The sequence below is a fragment of the Rhipicephalus sanguineus genome, chromosome 7, assembly GCF_013339695.2.
Source record: "Rhipicephalus sanguineus isolate Rsan-2018 chromosome 7, BIME_Rsan_1.4, whole genome shotgun sequence".
NCBI classification, from domain to species: domain Eukaryota; kingdom Metazoa; phylum Arthropoda; class Arachnida; order Ixodida; family Ixodidae; genus Rhipicephalus; species Rhipicephalus sanguineus.
The window spans coordinates 111,559,334-111,581,341 of NC_051182.1; the positions used below are offsets into that span (position 1 = coordinate 111,559,334).

The 22,008-nt window shown below is 46.2% G+C and overlaps 1 protein-coding gene and 1 non-coding gene across 2 annotated transcripts; both read left to right on the plus strand.

Moving 5' to 3' along the window:
• Positions 1–778: 778 nt before the first annotated feature.
• On the plus strand, positions 779–10,788 carry LOC119398931 (major facilitator superfamily domain-containing protein 4A). The gene is made up of 4 exons (XR_007416701.1): positions 779–867; positions 7,219–7,345; positions 7,958–8,116; positions 9,741–10,788. It is a non-coding gene; the product is annotated as a major facilitator superfamily domain-containing protein 4A (transcript).
• Positions 10,789–12,917: 2,129 nt separating this feature from the next.
• LOC119399760 (dermonecrotic toxin SPH) lies at positions 12,918–21,646 on the plus strand. Its single transcript, XM_037666597.2, has 7 exons — positions 12,918–13,071; positions 13,174–13,297; positions 13,927–14,164; positions 17,849–17,980; positions 19,599–19,718; positions 20,444–20,681; positions 21,285–21,646. Exons 2-7 carry the CDS (start codon positions 13,226–13,228, stop codon positions 21,484–21,486), a joined length of 1,002 nt encoding a protein of 333 aa, XP_037522525.1. The 5' UTR covers positions 12,918–13,071; positions 13,174–13,225; the 3' UTR covers positions 21,487–21,646.
• The last annotated feature ends 362 nt before the right edge of the window (positions 21,647–22,008 follow it).

Genomic DNA, 22,008 nt, shown 5'->3' on the forward strand with positions numbered 1-22,008 from the left:
TTGATGAAGACAACATCGTTTTTGCAAGCTTCACAGGCCTGCATGCCCGCTGTCTTCTATATATAAGGGGGGGGGGGTGGCTCATAATGGAGGGGGAGCCTGTACTTTAACCAGCGCACTACAATGACTCAGCAACTGTTATAACACACGCGTGGTGGCCGAACCGTATGGTGACACAGCATTCTGTAGGCTTGAGTTGTCCACACGTGTCACTTCGGCGCGCTTGACATGCGGTTCCGCCGCAGTACGGGTATGACGACTGTTGCTCCGCCACTATGGGACAGTTAAAGCAACTGGCCCCATAGCTGCAGTCAATTAGATTTCGTTTCTTTCGCGGTTACTTCTCAACGTGAACCTCAGTGTGCATGCAAAAGTAGAACCGAGCACGGGTGACAAGAGACGCTTCGCGTTTTTTTTTTTTTTCGTAATAGGCGAAATTGTGTTCAGGTGCCCATAGAATACGCCAGTGCATTCAGCTGCTTTGTTATCTCTCCTGTCCTTCTTATCGGGAGCTTATCTCCGCCGACTTCCTCAGATAAGACGTTTACGTAGCGTTCGATCACGTAGATATCCGTCAAACGCATTCAATTTCGCGCTTAGACAAAAGAGCGTCTATCGCTTGCACACAGGCTCCGCGTTCCCGCACCTCTTGACACGAAGACAGAACCAATAACGATCTTATCTGCCCATTCTTCCGAGAAAGGTGTGATATAGCCGCGTGACGCAAAACGGAGGACGGGATGGCTTCCGCGAAAGGCATGTTTTCTGCATTGTGGCAGTCAAGTCGGTTCGAGCATGTCTCCCCGCAAGAAGCTTTGGCTAAACCTGGGACGGACGTGCAACTTGAGCCTCGGAAACCTGGGAATGGTAGGAGGTGCGTTCCATTCTCGGCTTTGGCGAAAAAAAAAACAACTTCGGCATGGCATCTGTCGCAACAAACCTAGAAAGCTTACAGCTGGCCCTGTACACCGGTCGCTCGTTTAGTTCTCTGTGTTTCGAGTAATTGGTACCGAGAAGGCGTCAGTCAGTGTGGCACTGGCATTTGCTATATAAGTGTCTAGATTATCTCAGTTATTGCTATGCAAATGACCAAATATATGAAAAGAAAAGAGAGACAGATGCAACTTATTTTGCGAAAGTATGTTTTTCACGGCGAAGTGACGTTCAGGCGCCGTCCTGACGGCCACCTCTCCAGCTCTTTTCACTTCCCGGTGTTGGGTCTCGGGGATAGCGTTGCAGAGAAACGTATTTGAATTTGTTAACAGCCAACGGCACACACCACGGCGGTATATTTTATCGCACTGCTCGTCTTTAACTCATCCAAAAAATTAATTCTGTCGATCATATCTTTATGATTTACTGCAAAGGATTTATGTGTATTATTTCATTTATTTAAAAACACCTTAGAGACCCCAGGAAGAAGGGGGTGGGCGCAGTTAATAAAGGGGACCGTACATAAAGTGCACCAAGCAAACATAGAATACCTGACGCGCAATGAAGAGAACCTTGACCCGTCAGTGTATGTAAGTCCAGTAATGACGAGTCCTATAGTCGCCGCAATCACCTAAATGCGTCAACCTTGTACATTTCCCGAACCAACGTATTTAAAATGCCAATTTCTTTTGATCGCGGCATTGACGATTGGTATCACTTGGCCTTGCGACAATTGTACCGAAATGCTTCCCTTGAGTCATTACGGTTATTAATTGTTCACTTTTCCTTAATTTCATCCCTCCTGCATGGGCGATTTCGTGTCCGCAAAATATAATAAATTAATTACATTAATAAGACTCATACATTCTTTTTAAATTAGATAGTGTTCAGGAGATTCTGGCACTTTTGTTTAGCGCTGGCTACTCCTTTTCACAGGTGATAGTATACGGTAAAGTCCATGCAGCGACAAGAAAAAAGAATACGTAAAAGATTAGCTAGATAAATAAATTATATATATATATATATATATATATATATATAACGCTAGAACTTTATCTAGTGAGGCGAGTCTAGCTGTACTATGCGAGGAATTAGAGGGTGTTAAATGGGATGTAATAGGGCTCAGTGAGGTTAGGAGGCCACAGGAGGCTTATACAGTGCTGAAGAACGGACACGTCCTATGCTATCGTGGCTTAGCTGACAGAAGAGAACTAGGAGTGGGGTTCCTTATTCATAAAGATATAGCTGGCAATATAGAGGAATACTATAGCATTAATGAGAGGGTGATATGTATCGTAATTAGGTTTAATAAGAGGTACAAGATGAAGGTGGTACAGGCCTACGCGCCTACATCCAGCCATGAGGATCAAATGGTTGAACGCTTCTACGAAGACGTAGAATCAGCAATGAGTAAGGTAAAGACACAGTATACTGTACTGATGGGCGACTTTAATGCAAAGGTAGGCAAGAAGCAGGCTGGAGATCATGCAGTTGGGGAATATGGCATCGGCTCTAGAAACGCCAGAGGGGAGTTACTAGTAGAGTTTGCAGAACGCAATAATTTACGCATCTTGAATACCTTCTACAGAAAACGGGCTACTCGTAAGTGGACGTGGAGGAGTCCTAATGGCGAAACTAAAAATGAAATAGACTTCATAATGTGCGGCCACCCGGGCATTGTTCAGGATGTGGAAGTAGTTAACAAGATCCGATGCAGTGACCATAGAATGGTAAGATCTAGAATTCAACTTGACGTGAGGAAGGAACGGCAGAAACTGATACGCAAGAAGCCGATTAATGAACTAGCTCTGAGAGGGAAAGTTCAGGAATTCAGAGTTTCACTTCAGAATAGGTACGCGGCTTTAACCGAGGAAACCGACCTTAGCGTTGACGCAATAAATGATAATCTGACTAGTATCATCAAGGAGTGTGCAGTGGAAGTCGGGGGTACAGTCGTTAGACAGGACACTGGTAAGCTATCCCAAGAGACGAAAAACCTCATTAAGAAACGTCGAGCTATGAAAGCCTCAAATGCAACAGACAAAATAGAGCTGGCGGAGCTTTCGAAGTTAATCAATAGGCGTAAAGTAGCCGACATAAGAAAGTATAATATGGAGAGAATTGAGCATGCTCTAAAGAACGGAAGAAGCCTCAAAGCTATGAAGACAAAACTGTGCATAGGCAAAAATCAGATGTATGCAATAAGGGACAAGGAAGGCAAGGTCACAAACAATATGGATAGAATAGTTGAGGTAGTGGAAGAGTTCTACAGGGATCTGTACAGCAGCCGAGGCATTCAGGATGATAACGTAAGAAGAAGTAATAGCGCAGAGGAATCTGACATCCCACCAGTATTGACAGGAGAAGTAAAGAAAGCCCTAAAGGGAATGCAAAGAGGCAAAGCAGCTGGTGAGGATCAGGTAACATCAGACCTGTTGAAAGACGGTGGAGAGATTATGTTAGAGAAACTGGCCACCCTGTATACGAAGTGCCTCTCGACGGGGAGGATACCAGAATCTTGGAAGAATGCCAACATCATCTTGGTCCATAAGAAAGGGGACGTCAAGGACCTGAAAAATTACAGGCCCATAAGCTTACTGTCCGTTGTCTACAAGCTATTTACAAAAGTAATTGCTAACAGAATTAACACAACATTAGAGTTCAATCAACCAAGGGACCAGGCAGGATTTCGTACAGGATTCTCAACAATAGACCATATTCATACTATCAATCAGGTGATAGAGAAATGTGCGGAATACAACCAACCCCTATACATAGCCTTCATAGATTACGAGAAGGCATTTGATTCGGTGGAGACATCAGCAGTCATGCAAGCACTGCGGAATCAGGGCATCGACGAAGCCTATATAAACATAATGGAAGAAATCTACAGCGGATCCACAGCCACTATAGTCCTCCATAAAGAAAGCGACAGAATCCCAATAAAGAAGGGCGTACGGCAGGGAGACACGATCTCTCCAATGTTATTCACCGCGTGTTTACAGGAGGTTTTCAGGGCCCTAGATTGGGAAGAGTTAGGGATAAGAGTTAATGGAGAGTATCTCAGTAACCTACGATTCGCTGACGACATTGCATTGATGAGTAACGCGGGAGACGAATTGCAGCTCATGATTACTGAACTGGATACGGAAAGTAGAAGAGTAGGTCTGAAAATTAATATGCAAAAAACTAAAGTAATGTGGAACAATCTTGGCAGAGAACAGCGCTTTGCGATAGGTGGAGAGACACTGGAAGTTGTAAAGGAGTACGTCTACTTAGGACAGGTAGTAACCGCGGAGCCGAACCATGAGAGTGAAATAACTAGAAGAATAAGGATGGGTTGGGGCTCATTCGGCAAGCATTATCAAATCATGAATGGTAATCTACCACTATCCCTCAAGAGGAAGGTATATAACAGCTGCATCTTACCGGTACTTACCTACGGAGCAGAAACCTGGAGACTTACAAAGAGGGTTCAACTTAAATTGAGGACGACGCAGCGAGCGATGGAAAGGAAAATGATAGGTGTAACCTTAAGAGACAGGAAGAGAGCAGAGTGGGTCAGGGAACAAACGGGCGTTAAGGACATCATAGTTGAAATCAAGAAGAAGAAATGGATATGGGCCGGGCACGTAGCACGTCGGCAGGATAACCGGTGGTCATTAAGGGTAACTGACTGGATTCCAAGAGATGGCAAACGCGTGAGGGGGAGACAGAAAATTAGGTGGGTAGATGAGATTAAGAAGTTTGCAGGTATTACGTGGCAGCAGAAAGCACAGGACCGGGTTGATTGGCGGAACATGGGAGAGGCCTTTGCCCTGCAGTGGGCGTAGACAGGCTGATGATGATGATGATGATGATGATATATATATATATATATATATTTACTAGTAAAAACATCCCCTATACTTTCCTTGGCATTATTGTCTGTTAGTGCTCATATATATATATATATATATATATATATATATATATATATATATATATATATATATATGAGCACTAACAGACAATAATGCCAAGGAAAGTATAGGGGATGTTTTTACTAGTAAATCTAAGGTAAACGTGAAGAAAGAAAAGTGGACGGAAAGATAGCTTGCCGCGGGCAGGGACCGAACCTGCGACCTTCGAATAACGCGTTCGATGCTGCCTATTCGAAGGTCGCAGGTTCAGTCCCTGCCCGCAGCAAGCTATCTTTTCGTCCACTTTTCTTTCTTCACATTTACCTTAGATGTACTATTGTCTGTTAGTGCTCATTAATATTGTGTATAACAAAGAACACGAGCCCTTGAAATTAACACTTCTTTCCTTTATATATATATATATATATATATATATATATATATATATATATATATATATATATATATATATATATATATATATATATATATATATATTCGTCACCTACGCCTATAATACCGCCCCTCAGAGCACTACTGGTTTTTCACCCTTCTTCCTGTTGTACGGAAGGCAACCGTCGCACACCATTGACACGATACTACCCTACAAGCCGGATCCATCTGATTGTGCGCCTATTTCTGACACAGCCAGGCTTGCTGAAGAGTGTCGTGAGCTTGCAAAGACTTTTACAACGCACGAACAAGAGCGGCAGGAGAGCCTTCGCGGTGGCACCACCACTTCTGAGTCCACGTTCCTCCCCGGAGCGCTCGTATGGCTCTCGGTCCCTACCACTGCAACTGGCCTCTCTTCAAAACTACTGCCGAAATACGAAGGCCCCTACCGGGTCGTCGAGCGCACATCACCGGTCAACTACCTGATCGAACCCATCGAACCAGCTTCGGACATGCGCCGTCGAGGGCGCGACATAGTCAACGTGGAGCGCCTCAGGCCCTACTATGACCCACTCATAGTGACGAGCTGTTAGGTTGCCGGACGGCTCCCTTTTCGTACCCGGGGTAATTGTGGCGAAGCAATTGATACTGTTTAAGGGTTGCGCAGTACTGAAATACACAAAATTACAGTCATATGGACACAAACTGAGTTCGCACATGAAGCGACACATGCGACACAGTTAAGTCAAAATGTATGGCGAGAACACAGCACGCTGTAAAGATCATCATCGAAATATCAGGAGACATCGTTCCTAGTGACAGTTCTTGTCGAACTAGTTGGTGCATGCAAAATAAAAATAAAAAAACGAGCGCCAAATGAACTCGACCGGAGAAACAGCAAATGCACTTTTCCAGTCGACTTTGTCAATCTGATCTTTCATTCGTGCTCAGTTTCTTAGCTAAAGCGTATACAGTGTCAACATACCCATGCAGAAAGGTATCCCGAATGAAGGGCGAACACCAACGTACGGGAGAAAGACCAAGAATTATCCAAACAAGTTCGTTATGTATGACACTGCGTGGAGCAATCACCTCGTCTCGGTTAAATACAGCTTCTGAAGAGGAAATTGTATCGGGGCTAGAATGGTCCTACCTGGCCTATAGAGCGGAAAATGTATAAACCATAAGCGCCAGCAGCGCTGAGAAGCGATAGCGCTGCCGATGGCCCTCCTAGCAAACTGTTCATTACGCTCAAAGTTATGATTTCACAGGAGTGTGTGCAACTGTGGTTAACCACCTTCATTCTTACATTTTGAACCCTTTTTGCATATAAAGTACGTAGAATAACTTTTCCGAATGCTCGTCGTCACGTGAAGTCCCCTTACCTCCTCGCGAGCCAGGCGCTCCCTGTACTTCTCGAACTCATTGGCAGGTGCCGCTAGTCTCTCCGCTAACAACTTTCGTGCTGTCGCTCACTAGCACCGGATCATACGTCAAGCGAAGGTGGCGCCATTGTTCTGCTCCATACAAACAAAGACATATCTGCACGTTTTAAGTCGGAAAATATTGCAATAAAAAAGGCGTACTGCTTTTCAACACTAATATAGAGACAATTAACCGCGTACACCAGTAATAGGTCAAAGGATGGGGATCATATGCATCTTCACGTTTTTGCCACGTGGGGCGCCAAGAGCCATTTCTCGCGACTTCAGTGAAGAAATAAAAATATAAATCCGCGTTTAACGAGAAAGAGAGTGTCCGGTTTAGCCAATGCAATTGGCAATCTTTCCATTCGTGGGGTTACCTCAATTCATGTTCTGAAGGGTTGTCTGTCCCTTTAAAATATGAGCAAAGCAGCGGGAAAGAATAAACCATTACTGCGTTTCGCGTCCTTTTACACCACAGCAAGTACAGGCCGACTATCCTAGCAACAGTTATTGAACCGCACAGTTTGATTTTGCCGACCTATTCGTTCTCCTTTTTCCAAAAGGGCCTCGTCAGTGGCATAACAGGCGTTGCTTTGCTGGACCTGACTGAGATCTATGCGACGAGCATCGCCAGCTTATCGTACCTCCTCACCAGTTTGGGCGTCGGCGCTCTCATCGGTTCCCTTCTTGGTATGCCTTCTTCCTTCGATAATTGTAAACGTTTCTATCTGACACATGCGCTTCTTTATGTTTTGTTACTCGAAACGTGCACGCGTTGACATGTCTTGCAATGCGCAAGACAACCGACATTGTTTTTTCTGCACATACAACCTTCAAGTTTTGTTAGAAATATTACGCATGCAAAACGTCAGTTCATTGTGTTGTGATCAGCGCAGCGTAATGATATCCCGTGGAAAGAATAAAATAAAGATTAGCTCACGCTTGCAAGGAAACAAAGCGAAAAGACGGCTATGAGCAAATAGTTAGACGATCCTTTTAAGCTCGTCAACTAAGCAGTGTAGTGTAAAACCAATCAGCTATTGAAAAGTTTGGCTCGATCACAGTGTTGATCAGGGTACGAAGGGACGGCGTCGTTCTCGCAAATGCTTCAGCCCATTAAACCGAAGATTGCTACCGAGAGTGCGATTTTTACATGAGGAGTGCGAGGCAAAAATAATGTTAGAAAAGTATACCATTTGCTCATTTCCTATCATCGTCTACAGCTCTGCATCACTTGCCTCCCGTACTATACGCAACGATGCCACATCTTCCGCGTCACGTTTTATTTTTTAACCTTCGCAGGAGGCAAGCTGCACGACACGTACAACACGCAATTGGTGTCAATCATTGCACTGGCAGTAACCAGCGTCACGGTGACCATGATTCCGCTCAGCGGTATCCTGCCCCTGGCGCACGGTACCATGTTCTTGTGTGGACTCAGCGTGGCTGCTTTCCTCACCGGTAAGTTTCGGGAGAGTGGTGTAGACGGGGAACGACACGCTTCGAACGTATCGCGTAAGCATGCCTTGACAAACAAGTCAAAAGTCAATTGACAACTGTTATTTTGTGAACTTGGAGCAAGCAGCGAGCGGTGAAAAGAGACCGCTTAGTCCTTTCCCACAGCTGGCCCACGGAGACTTTAACTGGGGTCGCTATAATGACATTGTTGCAGTTTCGTAGAGAAATCGGACTGAACGACAGATCGTGACCGTGCATTGACAATGTTCTTGCGTATTAAACGGACGTTGCCATAGTCATTATAACATTGTGATGCCTGGATAGACTCTGCTCCTCATTCATTCTATCATAAGCCCTTCCCAATTCCAAGTGCAGGGTTGCCAACCGCAGATTTCCTCGGGTTTACCTCCATGTCTTCCCTTTGCCTTTCTAGTCTATCTCCCTCTCTATTTCTGTACACTCTGCAACCACAGGCGTAGGCGGGGGGGGGGGGGGGGGGGGGTGTTTGAAACCCTTCCCCCCGAAATTTCTCAGTTTTGTATGTATATATATGCACGCACACATACAAACGCAGGCACGAACATAAATAAAGTATGGTTGAACCCCCCCCCCTGACAAAAATTTCTGGCTATGCTACTGCCTGCAACGTTCGCTTCAATTATAGGCAGGAGCAGAGCGACTGTTTTTTGTTTGAGAGTGCTAACGAAACATTTGTGGCACGTGGTAACAGCGGCGTGGATAATGTTGCCGCGTTCGACCTTTGAGCAGAACCTATGAGCAAGGGGTAGCTGTTTGGATTCGAGGGAGCGCTATCATCATGCCGATGGCTAATGCAAAAATTGAATTCTGGTGTTTTACGCGCCAAAACCACGAGGTGATTATGAGACAGGTCGTAATGGAAAACTGTGGATTAATTTCGACAAGCTATGATATTTTTTAACGTGCTCTTAAATCGAAGTTCTGCATTTTGCCTCACCATACTGCGGTCATCTTGGCCAGGAATCTAACCCGCGCCTTCAAGCCTAGCAATAATATACGGGGTTTTACGTGCCAAAACCACCATATGATTGCGAGGCACGCCGTAGTGGAGGGCTCCGGAAATTTCCACCATCTGGTGTTCTTTAACGTGTACTGATATCGCATGGTACACGGGCCTCTAGCATTTCGCTTCCATCGAAATGCGACCGTCGCTTCCGGAATCGAACCTGTGACATTCGCATACAGTGGCTCCGTAGCTACAGTACCACCACGGCGGACCTCAAGCCCAGCAATGATACCCCTCAGCCGCAATGTTACGAAGCATGGTCCGCCATGCTAGAGGTAAGCGCAGGAAAATAATGCTTTATATGTAAGTGCCCGCTAAGAAACCCCTGGTTGACGGTCGGAATTATACAAGTACACTCACAACTTTTACATACATCATAACGTGCAACTATTGAGTCGTCTTGTGTATAATTATTCGATTTCATAGGCATATCATCGCCCGTAGCGTCAATTCTTACAGTTTCCCTTACTATGGTGAAGGTCGCATTTCCATTGATGACGTACAAACATATGCACTACTTAATACATTGCACGTGACAACATATATCTCAGGAGACCAAATTGCTGTGTAATTCATGCGCAGGTGCAAACATATGGATAATGAGGATGTGGATGGACAACAGCACCCCGCGCTGCAGGTCTTCCACTTGGCCTTCGGCATCGGTGGCCTCGTCGGCCCGTTCATCGCACGACCGTTCCTGTCCAACAACAGCGGGAACACTACCGCCCCGAACAACACCTACGAACTACACCTCACCAAGAACATCTTTTATCACCCAGTCGACCTGCTACTTCCAACCAACAGCACCCCTGCCCAAAATGCCACGGGCGAATCCCACGTATACTGCGCGTATGGCACCGTCGGTGCATTTTATGTAATTCTCACCATTTCCATGATCGTATTTTACGTCGTAGACAACGTGGACTTCAAACCTGCAACGCCTGAAGGCGAGAGCCCTGCCGGAGCTGAGGGATCCCGTAACACCGTCCGCTTTACGCGGATCGTTTTGGCCACAATGTGCCTTTACATAGGTATGGAAGTCGCGTTCGAGAATACCACGTCACAGATGGTGGCCTCGTACGCAGTCAAGAGTCGGCTACACTTCTCGAAGTCGTTGGCTGCCCGCCTCGAATCTGCGTACTACTTTTCCTTCGCCGCCAGCCGCCTCACGGCCAGCCTGGTTACAATCAAGCTTCCCATCTTCTGGGTCTTAGTTGCGGCGCAAGTCATTCTTATACCCACCGTCGTGACCCTCGCGATACTGGGTTCAAGCAGCTCCACGGTGCTGTGTATCTGCACGGCTCTCTTGGGTGTCGGACAAGGGCCGGTCTACGCCGCCATAATAGCGTGGACGTCCGGGAACATCGTTCTGAATAACAAGATGATGGCTCTAGTCGCTGTCACCGACGGCATAGGGTCAATGACGGCGCCGGTTGTCGTGGGTCAGTTTCTGGTCAGCGACCCAAACGTGTTCCTTTACGCCTGTCTTTCGACGTCAGTGTTGTGTGCGCTCATTTTCACGTCCATGTGTCTCTATATACGAAGCGCGGGGCATCAGAGCGATGATAAACAACTGCTAGTCAACGAAGCTGACAGCGAGCACAGTGACCACAGCGACAGACTTCAATAGCGCTTAAAGACTTACCTTCGCACGTGTAATTAAGTTGCTGCCTACAGTGGACGTTGTGCTCACTTTACTGTTCGCGTCTCATTACCACCGAAGCGTTGCAAGATCTGTAGCAAGGTTGTCATAGCGTTTTATATCGAGTCGACATTTCAGCGCTTACAGGACCTTTGCGTTAACAAAATACAAACAAAAGTGTTTCTAATGCGACGAGAACGGGAACGTTCGCGGGCAGTAAGCAAATTTACACTGCCACCTTGCCTGTTATCGCCCAAAATGTTTTTGACAGAGTGGATGGTGTTCTTGTTGTGGTGAATAAAGTCTACAGCCCATTGACTACGTAATATAAAGGAAGGTTGATGTGACGTGGAATGCTCATGCCATCGCTGAACCTCCGCCAGCGCATCACCCTCGCTTCGGTGCCTATTTTCTTACTCATTGTACGCTCAACTTATGCCAATAATACGCTGAAGTAAATGGGAAATTGGAGCTATTGATGTATATGCACTCACTTTAAAAATGAGCCCTTGTCTTCCTCAGTGCTTTGTAAAGGAATAAAATATGACGATTCTGATTATTACAGTGGTGTTGATAATGATGAATGTACAGCGTGCCCACCGAAACGGGGTGAAAACCGAACGAGCTCTCTTGCCAGGTCAGCAAGCAACTGTCATTCACAGACTTGGGCTACGTGCAGTCGTCTTCATTAAAAAAAAATAAAAAGAAGGCTCATTTTTAATAAAAGCTTACATCCTGTGCTTACTTTATCTCGTGTTTCCATTTATAGGCCGACCCTTCTCTAGCTGTGCCTACGGTTGCTAAATGCGCAGCTAGAGCAGCCTCCCATCTATCCTGGTGTTGTGACCCTTGCCATGGGGGCTTGTGCTCGGTCAGGGAACTCTAAAAAAAAAAAAGAAAAGAAAAGAAAAATAATCATGGCTTTACTATCGCCAACACCAATGGACCGCGGAGCTGAGGGAAAGCCTCAGCGACGAAAGCCCATCGCCGCTTTACTATGCTTTACTCTCTCACTTTCTCCTCTCCCTCACCATCGCTACCCTCTCCTGTTCACCTCCCTCTTCATCCCCCTCGCCTCACTCATTCCTTGCCTTGGCACTCCATTGCTTTACTATGCATTACTCTCTCCTTTCCTGCTCCCCCTCGTCCTCAACGGCAGGAAGGTTGTCTACACTTCGTTCAATCGGGCCAGAAAGGAGTAGCACAAAGACAACACAAAACTAATTTGACAGAGGTCATTCATTTCCATTTTTCATGCACCCAGCCACCAAACTCAACGTAAAGTTACTTTTTCCAAAAGATCAGCGCATCTGTCGCCACCCGTTATTACGCTGGTGCTGATATTTCTACGTACACCTCCATTTTTTTACGCGCACTTCATGTATTTCCATCATTTTGTCGAGCTGCTGCGTGAATAAGAAGACAATAAATGCTGACGCTTCTTCAGCTTTCCATCATGTCACACGCAGGGCTGAATATTGGCAAATGATTGGCGTTGTACCGCTGATTGCTTATGTAATGTGGCTGCAGCCTGCAAACTGAGCATTTTCTTATTTCGTCATACCGTGCAACGTTCGATCGTATTCGGCTGCGTTTTCTTTTTCTCGTTAGCGCACATTATTATACCTTAAGTGAATGCATCACCGTTTTTCGTTGGATAAAGTCACAAGATGAACCCCTTCCCCTATCCTCAACTCGTCTTTTTTTCTTTGTCTTCTTAATCTTCTTTCCTTTTTCTTTCTTCTTTATTTCTGGGCCGGGGGGGGGGGGGTGAAGCAGCAGCAAGTACTACAGAAATAAAGAAACAACATCCCCGATAGGAGAAAGGAAATCGACAGAGCCACGTAATGGGATTTCCGCAGGTGCCCAAGATAACTCTTGCCGAAACGCTGTGCTGAAAAAAAGAAAGAAAACTAACAAGAAAAGAATTAGAACTAACGAGAAAAAAAGAAAAGATCTCGAAGGAAGGAGTTCTCCACGTCGCTCAGGGCGCCGACACGACACGTATCGTGCTCTCCTCGCCTCTTCAAGGTCGGTACTTTCAAACGTTCCCATGGATGCATGGCCTTGAATAGTGCCCGCCGGCGTTGTATACCTATAACCGTGAAGTTGGGAACGGTGAAGCGTGGTAGAGCTTGTTGCGTCTGCGAGCCCTCATTGGCAATTCGTTGTTTGTGGCGCGAAGTGACGGAAGTTGATATTCGCTGGCCTTTGAAGCCAGTGTGTGCGTGCGCATGTGAGAGCGTTTTCGTGTGCGCGTAACTTTTAGAGGTGAGTACGTCGTCTTAATCGAGTGTAGCGATGAGGCGACGAGGACGCCTTTGAACGCTGGGACATTGCGGTTTTTTTCAACTGTCATTTCCGTGATTACAGCGGCAGGAGAGCTGACCCAGTGCTGTATATTTACAAGGAAGTGCGCTAGACGATGGGCTTCCAGCGGACAAAGGCGGCGATGGCCACAGCAGTTGTCGTTATGTTCACGATTGCCCTGCGACATGTGAGTAACTGCTGATAGCCTCAAGTGACTGCACATTGTCGAACAAGGTTACGACAAGGAGTCTTGTCCTCATGGGTGACCTGTCTTCGTCAGGGGCTCACGAAGACAAACCCCTTGCCTAAACATAGGCCCCACTTATATGCCTAGTTAGCTACTGTAGTTGTAAAACATCCACCTGTCTGTGATCTTGTGCCTTGTTTAATTCTGCGCCTTGCTTTGTTTTAATTCTTGTTTTAATTCTGCGCACTGTTTTAATTCTGCTTACTGCGCATATCTTATTACCTTTAATTGATCACTCAGTATTGTGATTGGCGTGCTGGATATTCTAGCTTCGTTCAGCCCCTTTCTTGCGCACGTCCCGGCTGCAATTGTTCTTTAGCGTAAACGCAGTCAGTAAGGGACAGACGCACCACACAACGCGTGTTCCTTTAGATTATGTTGAACACACTTGAAGCGCGAGCTGCGTCGTGACGTAGGCTTATAGTAACCAGCGAAGTTTGGAAACGTCGACTGCATGCCTCTTTTTGCCTTCTTGAAACACCGTACCTTAGCGCGTTATCTCGCGTGACCCTGATAATGCGCCTTACTTCGATCCTTCGGCCATTCATTGCCCCTTTCAACTCTCCAAGGCGGCGGCCATTGACCGGAGGCCCGTGTACAACATCGCCCACATGGTGAACTCCATAGCGAAGCTGGACGAAGCCATGGCCGACGGCGCCAACTCGGTGGAAGCTGACGTGAGCTTCGCCGATAACGGCACGGCGACCAGGCTCTTCCACGGCGTGCCGTGCGACTGCTTCAGGGCGTGCGATATCGAGGAGGATGTGCCTCGCTTCCTGCAGTACGTCCGCAAGACGACGAGCGGCCGTAAGTGTAGCATTCAACGGGGTCCTTAGGGGCGTAATGTGAAAGCATCATACCGCGGATATAAAACAAAATTGTGAACCGTTCCACTCTGTGAAGGTGAATGACCAGCGAAGCTGTTTAGCACACGACGCAGAGGTGACAGAATTTAAAGCGCTCGTGCTGTACTCTTTATTTGCCCCTGTCGTTCTAGCGCTCTTAATATATAAGGGTGAACCAGTACCAACTAGCTAGCTCGCTTTTCCGTTTTGGTAGAATTTAGAACCCTAGTTGATCACCCGCCCTGCAACCATAGGCTTGAACAGGGTTCTACTTCTCCATTAAGGGGGGCCAAGTTTCCCCGCAAGGCCACCCCTCTCCCCCCTTTGGTCGAGTCCAAGAGAAGAGCCCCGCATTGGAGGTAAAAAATGAAAACGAAGTGTTTCTCACAATGGCCAGCCATTGATCCTTGAGTGTAAATGTGGGAAGTTCTTGGAATGCAACAAAATCAGCAATGTTCCTTGGCCGCCATTATCGTAAAGAAAAAAAAACATGCGTGGCAATAACGCTGCACATAAAACGGTGACACGTGTCAGGTGCGAATGATTAAAGGTATGGGGCCGAATGCCCCCCCCCCCCTCATATAGATGTTTAGGGGGGCGGCCTCCCCCCTCCCCCAAACCCGCTCGCCTATGCCTCCAACTAAATCCGAATTGTCTCTCCCTTTTGACTTTAACGTATACTCGTTTAATGTTTTCCATATGAGCAGTAAGCGTCCCTTTTCGGTGACATGCTTCCTCTTGTCCGACCCGCCACGGCGGTCTAGTGGTTATGGCACTCGACTGCTGACCCAAAGGTCGCGGGATCGAATCCCGGCCGCGGCGACTGCATTTTCGATGGAGGCGAAAATGCTTGAGGCCTTTGTACTTACATTTAGCTGCACGTTAAAGAACCCCAGGTGGTCGATATTCCTGGAGTCCTCCACTACGGCGTCCCTCATATTCATATCGTAGTTTTGGGACGTTAAACCCCAGATATTAATATTGGTCTAGTCTGGCTTGACGCATGCGCTCTGCGTTTCGTGCACCATCTGAACTGATGTTTGCGGCCCGTGTTTTCCCCTCTTCATATTTAGTGGACCGGTGGTGAGCGGTGCATGGGGTTTTCCCGATTTGTATGGCGCACACGTTTTTGTTGGTTGGTTGGCCAAACTTTATCAACAGTCCTGATAAATGCGACTAGGGCGCAGTGGGTTCCTCCCGCGTTGGGACGGGCTGCAGGCTAAACCTGACCGCCGCAGCGTGGGCTCGTTAACGCACAGGAAAAATGCACATAACTAAGCCATGTATAGCTTCCGTGTGAAAATATTTTTATGTAGAAATTGCGCACGTGTTTCTCAGCGAGCGTGACGAAGGAGACGATTTGGGGCAAAGCGCGAAGCTTGTTCGGACGGTCTGCTTGTTTATGCGGAGTTGCAGCTGCTTTTAAACAGCCGCCCGTAAACACACCGCTTTTCTTTTTTTTTCTAGAGCAACCGCTTCACTTATTCTACCGTTTAACATGCGCAGCAGGTGCGGTAGGTGTGTTCAGCCAAGATTCGCACGACTTGTCGAGCGCGGCGCCTGGTGTTGACAAGCGGAGCGCTAAGTTGGCCCCTTTCCAAGCACCTTCTTTAAGTGAGAGGCGTCGTAGGGGGCCGAGGTTCCAGCAGCTTCTTTAGCGCGAACTTCGGTGACAAGGAACGAAAAAATTGCGACACACACAAGCGCTAACTTCCATTTGAATTTGAAAAATCTTCAGTGCGCTAACTCATGCCACTCAAAGAACACAATAATAGAAATGGCCGAGGTTGATCACCAGTGTACCAGTGTGCCGTCCATTGGCCTGTCAAATAAAGAATTATGCTTTCTAGGTACAGCATGCAATTCGATCGTTCCAGCGACTACAGGCGGCGCCACGGTAGGTCGAAATGGCGGACGAGACGGTGATGAGGCGATCTCGCAAGCGTGCGCGTCTCGAGCAGCAAAGCTCGTCAGGCCCTCTAGTTTCGCTGCAGACGATGCTTTCTATCGCTAAAGAAACGCAAAGATGTTTGAATGAAGGCGAAGCGACGTTCAACGCCGGTCACATCACCGTGTACTAGCTTCGGAGGAGGGCCGCGTGGCGAAGTATGTACGAGTTTGTAGTCTTGCATGTAATTGATGTTTTTTATCTTGTAGGCTGACTAGTTATCACTATAGGGTGTCGTGATTTGTGTCGTGAGTGGCGTAGGCACGAGGTTACCATTATGAATATGCGTCGGAACAATAAATATTCAGTTGGAAGTTAGCGCTTGTGTGCGTCGCAATTTTTTCGTAGTTGGCGCTAAAGAAATACCAGCTAGCCCAACCATGCACATTGCGAAGTTCCAGCGGCATTTTAAACGCGCAAGCATTTCTATGACTCCTCAACGAGAAAACTGTATGTCTGTCCGTCACGTAAGGTGACTACCGCTATAAAAAAATAAGGTATAAAACAAAATTATCAGTGCTGAGGTTTGAACCCAGGCTCTGGTGTTCGAACAACGGCGCGCCTCATGATCATAACGCGTTTCTCGCGCGTAAAATTGCAGAAATCGTTTTATGGACCTCGGCGCTCCTTCGATATACCACTGCTGCGTACATCAATTGATGCGGATAACTAAAGATAGTGTATAGTGACCCAAATCGATATTTCAAACTCCCCTCCCTGCTCAAGTTTTCTAGTTTCTATGTATATATAAACGCGTATGGAATCGGATACAAACACAGACAGATACACATATAAGAGGCCTGTGAGCGGTTATTATCAATTCAGTAATTTATTCTTAGTCTATTAAATGTGCGGAGTAATTGTCCAAAGCGCAATACACTTGAAAGACTTGTGAAACTGGCGCTATAGTCTCGAGACAAGCGCCACAAAATTGTGCGACCAAATGAATTAGTTTCCCAAACAAATTTTATACGCCACTGGTTAAGGGTATGTGGTTTCAGTTTAGAAAAAACAAGGCGAAACAATGCATTCGCTGAAATGCTCGACGCCGTTAATCCAACTGCTTGTTCCAAAATTCGCTTTTTTCAAATGTTCCTTATGGGAACTCATTGATATCAATACGTATCCTGAAACAACTTGTTCTTCCAAAGCCTTCGTAATTGGTTAAGTGTGAATAAGTTATCCTTTATTTGTCTGGAGGACCACTACAGGTTTTCTATTTTGCCACTTTGCAGTGCACGTATATGTTAGCCTGTGACTGTGCACATGTCTCTGTCGCTTTGTCTTTTTTTCTGTTTGCTCTATTCGGCCTCGTGCACTTCTCAAGCTGCCCTTGAAGCTTGTCACTCGAGGCCCATTTTCTGTATTTCCCTGGAGATAAACACTCATTCATATATATGCAAAGAAAGTTAAAATTTCATTTTTCTCATGGTTTCCTCGTTGTCGTGACTCACACCCTAGTGTGCTACGCGCACAATCTGAGATCTGATGTTTGGTGCACCAGTGCAAGTTTCACCACTTTCACTAGTTAAACCTGTACGTCTCAGTCATCGCCATTTTAATGCACTGAGCGCCTCCTACTTCTAATACAGAACACATGCGAAACGTCACTCTTCATGACGAAGCTTGTGAAGTAAGGCTAGGCATAACACGTGCGCGTCCCACCCTATTTCATTACATTTCGCGCCTTCATTTCAGGTGGCGCGAAATACAGCGATAAACTGGCCCTTCTCTTTTTGGATCTCAAAGTGACCAACGTCGAAGAAAAGCAAAAATACCGGGCCGGTGTCGACATCGGGCGAAAACTCCTGCGAGACCTCTGGAAGAGAGGTAGGAGAAGCCATGTTTATTTATTTATTCATTCATTCATTTATGGCAATCTGTGCTCTGAGGCTAGCCCGAAGACTATCATTTGAGTATTGCCGCTATGTGTTCCAATCGCTTCTATTTGCAATATTGCTCTTGTCCCCACACAATAATCCGAATGCGCGTGCATTACAAATATATTTATTATCTTGTTGCGATGAATTCAATCATATGGAGGGGAATTTATCACTGGAAAGTGACGACCGGTGAAAAATCACTTGGTTCCTAAACAAAATATATAGAAGCATAGTCAGATGAACAAGAAATATACATTGTTTCTTGAACGTGAAAAGTGACAGTAATTGCTGTTCACACCTGAGAAATCTGTCAAGCAATAAACATACACACAATAAATGAACACGTAATCACATATTATTTTATGTGTACTGTTCGGAACACAGCGAGACGTACTTCGATAAAACAGCGTTTAACTACTCTACGCTATCCTCAATCTTCTAGGAAATCAGATGGTACTATCGTAAAATCACAATAGCATGATGAGCCCTCTATCATCAAAACAGCGTGTCGAAAGAGGGTTGGCCAAAACTGCGAAGTACACAGGATATTAGCTGGCAGTGAATCTTTACTTCAACAGTTCAATTCTACTAGGTATAATTAGGGAACTCAAGATATTTTCCGATCCCTTGGTTAAGTTTCTGTTCTTTTAGCACATTTCTCACTAGGTTAGACGCACTTCTGCATCACGGCACAGCAGCGCATTCAATTGTTCCATGAGGCTACGCCATGATCGCAAGAAATGAGCAGTGCTGCGTTTCATGCGTGTATTCCACGATGTGCGTAATTTTATAGATGGAACATGTTGTAACCTGTTGTCACATATGACGACGTCATGCTAGCTCTCAATTATTGTGAAGTGTATTTCCACGACTTTCGCTGTGCAAGTTGGTTCTTTTTACTGATCCGTATGCTACTAATGTAAAAAACTGTACATATAATTGTCCCGATTAGATGCCATGAACAGGGCCTCCATGTATGGCAACAAGGTCACAATTTGTGCAACACATATTGTGCTGGTCGGGTTGCCACGTTTCCTCTGCATCCAAGGTTTATTTTTTTCATGTCATTTCGCGTTATAAAGCCCTCATTTTTCGGGGCTTTACGCTGTGTGCGATGGCACAGCGAGCCGTAATAAAACATTGTCCATTCGCTGGAATACTCATGAAGAAATAGAACTAAATCTCGTCCATAAACCTCCACTTTATCTAAATTTAGATTCTGTTAAGTCTTCCGACGTAGTTCTTACGGAAATAAGTCTACAACGGATTGAAGGCAACGGAAAATATGGCATTCGAAGTGTCCAGAAGCTATTCTATAACACTATAAATTGTGGGCTCAGGGCCAATCGTCGGCCGCAGCCCTCATAACGAACACAAGGGCAGCCACAAACAAAACACCGTTACCAGCTGAACATCCACTGAAGGGCTGTCCTAGCGGAAGGGAAGCCTGAGCGCCAGGCCGCTCGTTATCTTTTTGCGATTGACGGCTTGGCGGCAGCCAGTGCCCCCCAAAATTTAAAAAAAAGCGAATTTACCTGTTGACTCCTTTCTAACGTTTCTTGCAGTACCTACATGGCAAGCGATGAACGTCCTACTGTCCGTTCCAAGCGTCTCCGACAAAGAAGTGCTGCGCGGGGCAGTCCACACAGTTTCTCGCTTATCACCCATCATGCTGGACAAGATAGGTGACCATCATTCTCTCGACTGTCGCTGTACTTTGCTTTTGCAAGAAGACATATGTCTCAAATATCAAGTGATGTGCTCATATAGCATAGCAAAGTGCTTTCGTACCAAGCATATATGAAAAACAACTGAAATTATGAACCCAGTGTGCTGGAGACGGCCAAAAGATTCCTGTTTACCAGAAGGTGCTACAAAATAGGACGCCAGCGCCGGAGAACGACTGTACTGAGGATTTAGGACAGATGAAATCTGAGGCACAGCTGAGTTAATCTAAATGGCGACGAGAAAGCCGAAACACCGTATACAGGGACAGGCTATCTTCGCTGCAAAATCTACACGACACAAGGTGATACTCTCAGAAATTTCAGAGACCGCGTAGGATTTTAAGGGCTGCGTAAGTACGACTGATACGTTTTTCACTCTATTAGAAGCAAAATATTTCAACTCCCTTGTCGAGTACATCATGTGTCTTGTCGTTTCACCTGTCCCTGTGTCTTTAAGGGCAGCAGGTCAATTCACCAACATGTCGTAAATCAGGCCCAAACAGCCATTTTTAACTGTGGTGCAGCCAGTTCGCAACCATTATGCAATTTAGGATGACAGTGTGCATCAGTTTATGGCATATCTTATGTCCACCGCTAAAAGTTATGCTACTTAAAAATTATGAGACTAATAGACTACTGATCGAGTTGGTAATCCATGCTAAAGGGAAAAAATCTTCGCACAGGATTTGATATCAGCAACAATGACAAGCTGGACAATATACGAAGCCTGTACGCGGACCTCGGCATACAAGGTCACCGCTGGCAAGGGGATGGCATCTCAAACTGCCTGTCTTACCTGCGACCAGCCGCCAGGATCCAGGATATCATCGACAACCGCGAAACTGAAGAAGTTGGCCGCTACGTTGAGAAGGCTTACCAGTGGACGGTGGACCTGCCCAAACAGATTCGTCGCTCACTCAGGTACACTCATCAAGGGTACATAAAAATCGTAATAAATGGTCTCACTGGACAACTAGTGAACCGCAGCTTTTTTTTTACATACACCTAAACATCATGACTCTTTGTAAAGATTGTCGCGAAAGAAACCTTGGAGGGGAAAGTTGGGCTAGGACTCGTGGCCAGCAATATATTGAGGAGTGAGGTTCTTGAGGGGTTTTGCGACAGCTGTCTTCATTCTTTGAATGTAAAATTTTGTCATACAACCTTCTCTACACATAAGTGCAAAGAACCCGGGGCAGATTCAGAGTTGCTCCAAAGTAGCTTTAGAGGAGGACTTCACAGAAGTATACAGATAGTAGGGAGGAGGGGACTCGCTGCACGATGATAATGTTAGCCTAAATGCAATAAAAAACTCAGAGCCTCCCTCCCCCCCCCCCTTTTCCTTCTTTCCCACTCCACTTGGTTTATCCGTCTTCAGCAGCGAGGCTGCACTCACCTATTCCTAAGGATAAATTATTAAACGATCTTTGCTCAGCAAAGTTCAGGTTTACGACAGTCTTTGATGAACCTCAACACCTATGTCTCGGGAGTCTGATAACTTCTTTACAATGACTCTCTTTTCAGGAGGGGCGTGGATGGCATAATCACGAATAAGCCTCAGCGCTTAGCGAGGATTATGCGGGAAGGCGAATTCAACACCACTCTGCGACCCGCCAACGTCGCCGACAGTCCCTGGACTCGCTTCGGCGGCCTGTCTCCGCTTCCAAGGCTGCCCTCGGACGACATGGACATTCTAGGAGACGACGACTTTCCGCGGTCGCGTTGACAGCCAGGGCCGAGCCGACATAACCTATTGAGACTGTGAATGATTCTAGACTAAACTACACGTGCTGCCTATATGCGTGAGTCGTGGCTTCTAATCGCGAAGCAGAGGCAAAGAATCATCACCTGTCACAAAACACACATAAACTATAAAAAACCTGCAGTGGCGTAGCCAGAAACATTTTCGGGGTGGGGGTAGGGGCGAGGGGGTTTCAACCATATTTTATTGATGTTCGAGCATGCGTTTGTATGTGTGCGTATATATATAAACATGCAAAACTGAAACATTTCGGGGAGTCTGACCCCCCCCCCCCAAAGTACCCCTGTTTACGCCAGTGACTCTGTGGTTCACAGCCTTGTTGGGAACACGTACGTGCTTGGTATTCGATTCCTTAATAATAACTCGTAGAATGACTGAAGGCACGAGTGCCTGCCTAGCTGAGGACACTGTGCTTGATCGGCATTCGAGTTGAGAACTTCTGAAAGGCACGGCTGAATACTACATAAGTGTTTCTTAAAGGTGAGC